Source organism: Cinclus cinclus, unplaced genomic scaffold (assembly GCF_963662255.1).
Source record: "Cinclus cinclus unplaced genomic scaffold, bCinCin1.1 SCAFFOLD_32, whole genome shotgun sequence".
NCBI lineage: Eukaryota > Metazoa > Chordata > Aves > Passeriformes > Cinclidae > Cinclus > Cinclus cinclus.
In genome coordinates this window covers 3,902,412-3,913,669 of record NW_026912098.1, presented here as the reverse complement: position 1 = coordinate 3,913,669, position 11,258 = coordinate 3,902,412, and the positions used below count along the sequence as shown (strand labels likewise).

At 47.9% G+C, this 11,258-nt stretch overlaps 1 protein-coding gene across 1 annotated transcript; it reads left to right on the top strand.

The window, feature by feature from the left end:
• Positions 1–7,592: 7,592 nt before the first annotated feature.
• Positions 7,593–9,485, top strand: LOC134057367 (olfactory receptor 14J1-like). Its single transcript, XM_062514355.1, has one exon. It carries the CDS (start codon positions 7,593–7,595, stop codon positions 8,178–8,180), a length of 588 nt encoding a protein of 195 aa, XP_062370339.1. The 3' UTR covers positions 8,181–9,485.
• The last annotated feature ends 1,773 nt before the right edge of the window (positions 9,486–11,258 follow it).

Below are 11,258 nucleotides of genomic sequence, written 5' to 3'. Positions count from 1 at the left end.
GCCATGGGCGTGTGGTCGAGATGGAGGTTTTCTTCCATAGGAAAGAAAATTGCGAAGCCCAAGTGCTTTGGAAGAAGATGAGAGGTGGCCACCCTTAGGCCAAGCCAGCCAGACCTGTCTCTCCTGGCACCTTTCATCTGGGGGAAATCCTTGGACACAGGGATTTTTAGAGATAGAATCTCAATTTTGGTTGTACCTGAATGGAAGAAGAGTTCTTTTCATTAGGAAAGAAAAAATGGAGGCCCAGTGTTTCAAAAGGCAGATGAGAGCCAGCCCTCAGGAAGCCAAGGCCAGCCAGACCTGTCAGTCATGGCAGCTTTTGTCTGGGAGCTGTTCTTGGATATAGGCAATTCTGGAGGTGGATTCCCAAATTTTGGCCATGGGTGCCTGGAGGTTAAAGTTGCTTTTTTCCTGTGGGAAAGGAAGACACATGTAGCTACAAGGTCTTTTAGAGCTAAAGAGTCCAATAGAGAATTAACACCTGTATCATTGATGCTTTTAACCCAATAACTAAATTCCCATGTCCCTTAGTGTGACACTGAATGATCAACCAGAAACTGCTACCTGAAACCCATGAAGAAGAAGGAAGAAGAAGGAAGGTGAAAACTGGAAGAGACAACACCAAAAATCCTCCTTTTTGTCTCATACCTATTGCTATACTATAAAACCCTCCAATTTAAAACCCATCACCATTGGAAAGCACACACTTCTATTTCACTACACACTCGTCATTTGAACTTCATCACTCCTATCTAGAAGCCGTCTCCAAGGAAGGCCTCAGGTCAAAAGCAGTGCTCTCCAGTGGGTCAGTGCCTGCCAGCACAGAAACCTCAAAAACCCCAGGTTTCTGGGATCCAACAGTGCCTCTCTTTTTATTCTCTACAAACCAGGACTACACCATTCACCTAACACATGTTCATTTCCTAAGCCTGCTTGTCCCAGCTTTGTATTAAAATTAGCTCCACACCTCTGTGGGACTGAGCACTGCTCCTTGTTGGTCACTCTGGTGGTTTTCTGGGGGTCCTTGGGATGAAGTAAACAGTCTTCCTCTCCGTTGAACTTTTCACCTTGTCTGCTTGTGCATGCTCTTTTTAGTCCTTTGGTCATCTTCTGGACTTTGATACCAGTTTTCCTGCTTCAGGGCTCTGAAAAACCCCTTTGTCCTGTGGTCCTTGCATCCTGTTTGTGCATTCTAGCTCTTTATCTCATCTTGTGACTTTGGTCTCCTCCTGTTCTTGTAAGCACAGTAAATGTTTAGGAATTCCATTTGCTTTTGTCAGCCCCCTTTTACTCAAAGCATTTCTTGATTCTCAATTCCTAATTCTGAATTTCTCTGTCTCAGTCCCCTCTTTTCTAGAAAATTAGTAAATTCTTTATTTAATAATATTGATACCTTTCCCTTTTTCCAGTTTATCTCCACAGCTCGCTCTTCTCGGCGTGTATCCCTCATTGCATCTCCATGTATTGCCACTAAGGAAGTCAGTGCTGCTCTCCACTTTAACATCCTCCAGTAAGGAGCACCTGGTATGGACCCTCCCACTGTGGCTCCAGAGTTCTCTCTGTAAGAGAATTAACAAACACATCATCTCCAGGCTGTGTGTCCTGCACTGCTCCGTCTGTCCCTCTGCTCCGAGTTCCAGCCACATGTTTCTCAATTTCTCTGAGTTTCTCACTTAAGGCTACCATACAGGCAATCATCCTTTCTTCCCCCACTTCAGTGGACAATCCCTTTTGCACTCCATATGGTCTCCCATAAAGCATTTCAAAGGAACTTAGTTTTTCTTTGGCTCCTGGCTTGGTTCAGATCCCCATCAATGCCAGTGGGAGAGCTTGAGGCCAGGGTAAATTAGCTTCTTGTCCCAGCCTCACAATTTGCTGCTTTATTTAATGACTAATTTTCTCTACTCGGCCACTTGACTGTGGACCATATGGGGTATGGATCTCCCAGTCTATGCCCAGGTGACGACTGATTAGGTGCACTATTTTTGAAATCAAATGTGGCCCTCTATCTGAAGATACCGTGGCTGGAACTCTGAAGTGTGTTATTATCTCTTGTAACAATACCCTGGTTACCTCCCAGGCTTTGGCAGTTCTGGTGGATAAAGCCTCTGGGCACCCTGAAAAGGAATCTGTAAACACCAGCAAATATCCCTACCCCCCTTTTCTGGGGAGTTCTGGAAAGTCAATTTGCCACTGTTGTCTGTCGGAGTTGGCGGGAGAAATGCAGCACTCAATGTGAATGATCACTTTATTGAATGCTTTTGTTTACATTTATATCATCAATAATTAAGCTCATACATACTGCAAAAGCAAGCTAATCATTGGCTACCACAGCAAAGGTCAGTCCCACCCAGTTCCTCCTTCTTGTGATCTTTTAGCTGTGGAGGTTCTGCATGCTATCTTAACTGCAGTATCCTGTTATTGCAAAAATGATTGCATATCTGTTGCTCAAGAAAATGCTGTCCTTCAAAATATCTACTGTCAGTATTTTCCCAAAGCCCAGTATTTTCCCGTCAGCTAGTTCTTGCATGGGAATATGGTCTTTCTCTTTAAGCCATTCTTCCACAATTCCCCCGTCTTTATTAAGGGAGTTATAAATAAAGGCACTGGTAGTGGCCTTGTTGACCGATAGTTGAATGGCTTGGCGTATACAGTTTAAAATACAGGGCACAAAAATCAAAATAACTAAAACAACAACGCCAATCAAATTAATTGTTGTAATAAAGATGTTACCCAAGGGCCTAGTCCTAAAGATCACAGCCAATCTGTCAGACCTAGTCCGGTATTCTGCTGCAAATGACTAGTAAGTGTTTGTAGCTTAGCCAACTGTGCGTGAATTGATTTTGAGTGATCAGAAAGGTTCATGCAACACATCCCCTCGAATTCTTCACATCCATGTCCTTGAGTTAATAGCAAAAAATCTATTGCAGCTCTGTTCTGTAGCGTAGTGTGGCGTATTGAATCAGTATCTAATAAAAGTTCTGATATAGCAGTTGTCGTGGCGTTAGTTTGTTTTGCGAGCCAGCAGCCTAGTTTATTTAAAAGGTCTAATGCTCCTGCGCTTGCTAGTCCCGGAGCTAATAATGATGCTGCAATAATTTGTTCTGGGGACCAGAATTTGGCTCAGTCATCACATTTGGCATCAAAGGCATGCGCAAATCTTTTGGCACGATAGTGCTGTTTATGTGCCTGTAATATCATGGAGTTGTTAGGAGCAAGCAATGTAAGCCAACCTAATGTACAGGGCCCACCCACTAATCGGGAAGGGATGTTAGGCCAGGCTCTATCTCCACATATTAAAAAGATTCCAGTTGGCAACTGTATGGGATTATTTGAAGAGCGAGAAATGATATTGCTCGTATAATTGCACCATGCTGAGGAGTTTCTATAAACCGGCAGACTGGAGTTAACAATGACGCTATGGTTGGTGCCTATCTTCCGTCTTTGGACACTTGACCAGTTAAAGAAGATGCACCAGTCTGCTGCTACCGATGCCAACAGCTCTAGTTCCTGGGGCTCCATTGATGCTAATGGGAAGTATGGGATCGTACTGTCCCATTGGTCCGCATAAGCCCTTGAGTTATTAGATTGACAACTAAAAACCTGCTGCAGGCATGGGGTTTCTACAGGTACCCCTACCAAACAGGTGGAAAAAGAGTTGCCTGGAGAAGAGAGGGACAAACATATGGCCTCCTGGCCTGTTTTATTGGCCAGGGTTACCCACACGTTTTCTTTGGGTCGAGCAGGAACCCAAGGGTAACAGGCAACTTGCAGTCACAGAACACTAATCCAATATTTATCATTTTTAGGTTGTAATTCCTAACTTACTTAGTTTTTGATTAAGCTTATCTAAAGCTTTCAAGGAGCCACGCACCGCCAATGCCTCAACCTGTTCGGGTGCTCTCCGTGCAAGCTGTTCTAGGTCTGGGCCTGACAAGCCCTTACAAAAGCCACTTTTCTTTTCACATACTATTGCAAAAATTCTCGTTTGCAAGCAACAAGCTATATACTTAGTACATTGTATAACTTCCCACTTAGCTACCGACCATCCCCATTCTTCTCGATTCTCAAAAAGCTGGCGTGCCTCTCGCAATGACCCTGATTGGGTTAAATTTTGAGCATCTCACCACCAAGATTTGCGCTGTTCCCGCCACCGGCAGGATAGGCAGAGGGGGTAGTGCAGGGCCAATTGATGATCCAACACTTTTTCACCACATCCCCCACACCTCTACAGCACTATCACCTCATCACCAGCCCCACAATCCAAACAGTACCATGATGCCAGTCCAATCTGACTGGCCACCTCTTCCTTTAACAGTCTAGTGAGGTGAATCACGTCTTCTGCCCTTTCCCAGTTCCAGCTAAGTGGTCTGCCAACAACACCTTGCAATGTTTGGAGAAGCAGGTCAAGGGCCAGATGGTCGCGCAGGAGGTCCATCTTTGGATCAGCTGACCGTTCGGGCGACATCCGCAACTTCCTTCACAGCTGCTTTAGTCCACCTGGCCGGAACCCATAGTGGCCCTGTTGGCGTAGACACACAAAGATAACCTCGTCCCCAGTATAAAACTTCTGCTGGCTCACCCCAGGCCCCCGTTTTTGGATCTTGATAGAGCACCCAGATGCGCTCCTTTGTTTCCTCCACTGGGGGCGAATAGTGTCTTATCGCCGCTGGGACCTTATTCTACCCAAATACACACAAATAATTCAATACAAAAAGACATCTTAATAGTTTTTCTTGTGGTTCTTTTACTTCCCTAAATTTCTTTAGGTATTGTTTTACTGTTCCGTTAGCTCTTTCTACTATGGCTTGACCAGTTGGGGAATTAGGTATCCCGGTCACATGTTTAATTCCCCCAAACCTTATATACTGACTAAAATTTTTCATGGAAAGAGTGATGAAGTACTGGAATGGTCTGCCCAGGGAGGTGGTGGAGTCGCCACCCTGGATGTGTTAAAAAAACCACTGTATGTGGCACTTGTGGCCATGGTCAAGGTGAGGTATTAGGGCATGGGTTAGACTTGATGTTCCTGAAGGTGTCTTCCAACCTACTCATTCTGTGAGTTTTCTGAATTCTAAGAATTCTGTGAATCTCCCAAGTTTGGGTTTGGAGGCTGCAAGAACATGACCAATGTATAAGGACAAAGGAGCTCTGTGTTCAGTGGAGACTGAGGACAGAAGAGAGCCCAGGGAGGGAGAGAAGGGAGGTTTCATAGATAGAGGATCCTTTGGACATAGTTGAAAACAGCCTGAGAAAAAAAGAAAGAATTGATGCCAAGAGCAGATGGGATGGTCCAGACTGGACCCAAGGTTAAAGAAATTTCACTCGTAGGGCAGGGCTGTAGTGAAACCTGGCATCCAGAAGGAATCTGGAGCAGCCCAAGGCTTTGTGTGTGCAGGCAGAGGCAGGCAGGACGCAGAGCTGTCAGCAAAGGAAGGGGCCAGCCAGGTGGGGCAGCCGGGGGATGAGGACAGCCTGCAGGGACAGAGGGGCAGGGCATGGACACCGTAGGACAGCCTGGGCTGCAGAGGGCACAGGGATGGGCAGCAGCTGAAAGGCCCTGCCAGAGCCAAGTGCTGCAGCACTTTGGCCATGGCTGCTGGCCCTGGGCCCTTGGCCAGCAGGGGACAAGTGAGCCTTGCTGTGCTGGGGCCTCATTGCCTCCTTGTCCCTGCTCAGCAGCCTGGCAGGGGCCGCCCCATGGTGCTGCCCTTGGCATTGCACATCCCCAGAGCCCAGTGCCCCGGGAAGAGCCCTGAGCAAGGAGGGAGGGACAGGATCTGCCTTGCCAGGGGCTGGGGCTCAGCCCTTGGCCCTTGGCATTGCTGAGACACATCCAGGTTTGCTCAGCATCACAGACACCTTTCCCTTGTTTGTCCCCACCAGTCATCACTGCCTACAGTGTTCTGCTCTAACTGGAACGTGGAGACACTTTCTCATTCCTGTCCCTCAGTGGGATCTATTAAAAGTTTAAGATATTTTGAAGTTTCAATCTGACTTTCAGTTGTTGACAAGTTTTTTGAACACACTCTCTGAGGGACTGAGTCTGATGTAAACAGCACCAAATCCCAGAGACGGTCATTAAAGTCCTTGTGCTCTGTCTGTGCTGCTGAGCTGGGCTGGGATCCTGGCATAGAGGACAATCCTGGTAACCAAGAAGAGATTCAAAAACCCATTTCTCTTGCTGAGCAGCTCTTCTCCCAGCACAGCAGGGCTGAGGGCACTGCCCTGCAGCCACCCCAGGCACAGCACAGAGGCACAGAGAGCTTCAATCAGTCAGGGCTGGGAAGATGCTCACAAGTGCCTGGGGCAGAATCACTCCCAGCCCTGGACACAGGAAGCCTCTGGCTGCAGGACAATGCAGCTGCAGCTCCTGCAGTGATCTCCTAAAGCTGGAACATCCCAATGCCCACAGACTCTGTGAGTACATTCTCTGATTCTCTCTCCTGTAGAGCAGCCAGGGGTGCCCAGGGCTGTCCTGCAGAGCAGGGTCCTGCAGCCCAGGGTGCTGTGCTGGGCAGGGACTCTGCTGCCTGCCAGGGACAGCTCTCAGCCAGCCCTGGGAGCTGCTGACAGCACTGGGGGACAAGGTCTGGGTGGAGGGAGACAGCTGGTGAGACTTGGAAGTGTTCTCCTTGTGTGGTGAGGATGGTGCATTGATCAGGACTGCTCCCAGCATGACATTTAACTACAGAACATTTCCAAATAGATTATAAAGGGAGCACAGCAAGTCAGGGGCTGCATAAAAGAGAAAATCCTGATTTTATAATCTACTGCTCAGGGTTGCCAAGATGGAACACTGCACATTGATATTCATGTTTCAGATGAGGTTGAGAAAGATGAAAAAGTTTTCTCTCAGGTCTGAATAAACCAGACAGTGACAGAAATCAGCACAGGGTCCCTTACAGGCACCATCAGTGTGACTTTTCCAGCATCCTCTAGGTTGCTCTGATTTTGCCATCAGAGCCTGCAGAGGCAGAGCTGGCCCTGGCAGTGCCCTGTGCTGGGAGGGGTCTGCAGGGCAGAGCTGAGCCCCCAGGGCTGGGCTGGGCTCTGGCAGCACTGGCAGGGCCCAGCCCTGGGCACAGGGAAGCAGCAGCTGGCAGGGAGAGCTCCAGGCAGCAGAGCCCTGAGCAGGCAGTGGGGGGAAAGTGACACCAAGCTGGGCTGGGATATTTCAAGTCATCTCCAAACCAAACTATTCCATGATTACTGTTCTTACAGATCCCCATGCCAAGACACAGCAAATGTCCAACAGCAGCTCCATCAGGCACTTCCTCCTGCTGGCATTGGCAGACACGCGGCAGCTGCAGCTCCTGCACTTCTGCCTCTTCCTGGGCATCTCCCTGGCTGCCCTCCTGGCCAACGGCCTCATCATCAGCGCCGTAGCCTGCGGCCACCACCTGCACACCCCCATGTTCTTCTTCCTGCTCAACCTGGCCCTCACTGACCTGGGCTCCATCTGCACCACTGTCCCCAAAGCCATGCACAATTCCCTCTGGCACACCAACAACATCTCCTACTCTGCATGTGCTGCTCAGGTGTTTTTCTTTACATTCTTCATTGGAACAGAATATTCCCTCCTGACCATCATGTGCTACGACCGCTACGTGTCCATCTGCAAACCCCTGCACTACGGGACCCTCCTGGGCAGCAGAGCTTGTGCCCACATGGCAGCAGCTGCCTGGGCCAGTGCCTTTCTCCATGCTCTGCTGCACACAGCCAATACATTTTCCCTGCCCCTGTGCCATGGCAATGCCCTGGGCCAGTTCTTCTGTGAAATCCCACAGATCCTCAAACTCTCCTGCTCACACTCCTACCTCAGGGAACTTGGGCTCATTGCTGTTAGTGCCTGTTTGGTATTTGGCTGTTTTGTGTTCATTGTTTTCTCCTATGTGCAGATCTTCAGGGCTGTGCTGAGGATCCCCTCTGAGCAGGGGAGGCACAAAGCCTTTTCCACCTGCCTCCCTCACCTGGCTGTGGTCTCTCTGTTCCTCTGCACTGGTTTTTTTGCCTACCTGAAGCCCCCCTCCATCTCCTCCCCATCCCTGGATCTGGCCCTGTCAGTTCTGTACTCAGTGGTGCCTCCAGCCCTGAACCCCCTCATCTACAGCCTGAGGAACCAGGAGCTCAAGGCTTCACTGTGGACACTGATGACTGGAAGGTTTCAGAAACTGTGAACTTTGCCAATTTCTGTGAGTTGCCATTTTCTCCTAGTCACTTGTAATATAAATCATTTTTGAGAATTCTTTCTTTTCCTTCATTGCCGGACATTTTTACCTTTTAGTCTAATAATTTGTGCATAAAATCATGTCCATATTTGTGATATTTTTTGTCTCTGCTCCTTTGCTGTGGCCCCACAAAAATTTAAAAAAAAGCACAAAAAACCCCAAAAAATTTAATATAAATCATAGTTTAACCATTACCCATAACTTACCACCCTCTTATCATCTCTTACCAAACTAATAATAGTACTAATTTTAAATTATCATTTAAACCATATATTCTTTACAAAATAATTACTATTATAAAAATCCACCTAAAAACTACCCATTTAATACTCACCCAAACTTAATATAAACCAACAAAAACCCCCCAATCTTAACTAAAACTCGAATTCTAGATCATCAAAAATTAAAACAGTTCAATAAACAAAATACAAAATAATAAAACAAAATGCAATCAATATTTATTCACCAAACCTAATTAACAAAAAAACCCAACAAAATATACATTACCCAAAATCTAACTACAAACATAAAACCTAGGTACAAACATGAAATCTAACTACAACCATCCAATAAAACAAAAAAAATAAAAAAATCCTAAAAATTATATAAGAAATATATAAAAATTCATCAAAACAAACAAACAAAAAAACCTTCATCCTCACAACGACTAGAAAACAAAAAAAACCTCTAAAAACACACCACACCACACATACACAAAACACAACAAAAGAGATACATGACACAAAAAATTAAAAATAAATAAATCAAAACTATCAAATAAAAAATCATACACCGTTAATAAAACAAAAACTCCCCAACTACTCAACACTCTTTTAGTTACTATAACTTACTCAATAAATTATACTAAATCTAATCAAATTTATTTCTATCAATTCCTGTAACTCACTTAGAACACAGGCCAGGTGCCATTGCCCACCTGGGCACACTGCTGGCTCATGTCCACCCTGCTGTCCATCACTGCCCCAGGTCCCTTTCTGCCTGGCCCCTGTCCAGCCACTCTGTCCCCAGCCTGGAGCACTGCAGGGGTTGTTGTGGTCAAGGTGCAGGACCCAGCTCTTGGTCTTGTTAAACCTCACCCTGTTGGATTTGGGCCCTGGATCCAGCCTGTCCAGGTCCCTCTGCAGAGCTCTCCTGCCCTCCAGCACATCCACACTCACACCCAGCTTGGTGCCATCTGCACATTTGCTGATGGTGCACTGTGCTCCCTTCTCCACATCATCAATAAAGATGTTAAACAGGACTGGGCCCACACTGATCCCTGCAGGACACCACTGCACACACGCTGCATGTGGCACCATTCCCCACCACTCTCTGGGCCCCGATGTCCATCCAGTTCTTAGCCCAGGGAGGGGTGAACCGCTCCAAGCCACAGGCTTCAGCTTTTCCAGGGAATGCTGTGGGATATGGTGTCAAAGGCTAAAGTTCAAGTAGACAACATCCCCAGCCCTCCCTGTATCCACCAGGCCCTGTCAGAAAACTCCTGGTGGGCAGGAGCTGGGCAGGAGGCAGCCGTGTGCCCTGGCAGCGAGGCAGGGCAGGAGCACCCAGGGCTGTGGGACCAGGACATCAAGGACGTGGATTATCCAGGGCACTGGGGCCTGGTTTGGGTTGCCCAGGGCAGGAAAGATGTCTGGCAGCTGGAGCAGGGTGAGGGAAGGGCCTCCAAGGTGGGGCTGGAGCCCTTTGGCTGTGAGCAGAGGCTGAGGGAGCTGGGCTTGTCCAGCCCGGAGCAGGGAAGGCTGAGGGGCTCCTCATCCCAGCCTGGCAGTGCCAGCCAGGAGCTGATGGAGAACACAGAGCCAGGATCTTCACCGGGGGGCCTGGGGGGAGACAAAAGACAATGGGTGGAAGGGGAAAGAGTGGAGATCAGACAGGACATGTGGAAAAGTCTTGTTCCCACGGGCTCAGACAGGTTCTCAGATAATGCCCTATCACTCTTCTTTTGGATAATCAAATTCTGATCACATCTGGCCTTAAACCACTTGGTCTGACCCAGTTTCTGACAGCTTGGGCTGCAGACTTGCTGAGGTCCCTTCCATCCTCAGCACCTTGATGATCCTGGAACAATGCTGCGCTCGATTTTGGAATGGGCCAGAGCAGATTTTTATGGGACAGGAGCCCTCTGGAGGTGTGGGGAACCTGACACTCGCAAGGTGCAAGAACACATCTCACTAGCTGGGGCATTTGAGTACTTGAAGAGATATCCATGTCTTCCCACCAGGAGAGAACAGAAATTTCCTGGATATGTACTGATGACAGGAGAAGAAATCCTGCTCTTCCCCTCTACCTGTGTTACCACTATACTGTCTATTATTTCATGTCCCTCTCCATTTGGGTGTTACCCGCTCTCCTGTTTAAATGGCCATGTCTAAGGATGTCTTTTCACTAGACCAGATGGTTCTATGGCCCTCCCATTGCTCCCAGATTTCCTTCTCCACTTGTTCTCTGATAATTTCACATCAGTCTTAGTTGTGTTTTCATTTGTAATAGAATCACCCTTTCTAATGTCTTTTTTTAAACTGTTTCTGAATGGAAATCCCTTGTGCATGGTGGACATATCTGATACTGGTTTGACATTGCACAGAACTGAGGGAAGAATTCTGATGTTTATTAAATTATAACATTGATACACTTCTTATGTTGGCCATGAAGAGAAGCCTTCCTGTCCCTCTGAGTCTCAGCAGTTCCTGACCCCCAAAGGACACAAACCTGATGAGCTGTGGTGCCCACTGCACTGGTGGCTCTTGCACCTCCCTCCACAGCCACAGCAGAGCTCCCTTGTCCCACAAAGTCCCTGGCAAGGCAGGGATGAAGGAAACAGGACAGGCTGTGGGGATCAGGGGCAGGGCACGGCCAGGGATTTGGGGTGGTTGTGAGCCCAGGGCAGGAGCCGGCCCTTGGCCTTGCTGAAGCTCATCCAATTGTCCTGGGCCCATGGCTCCAGCCTGGCCAGATCCCTGTGCAGAGCTTGCTGCCCTGCAGCACAGCCACACTCCCAGCCAGCTT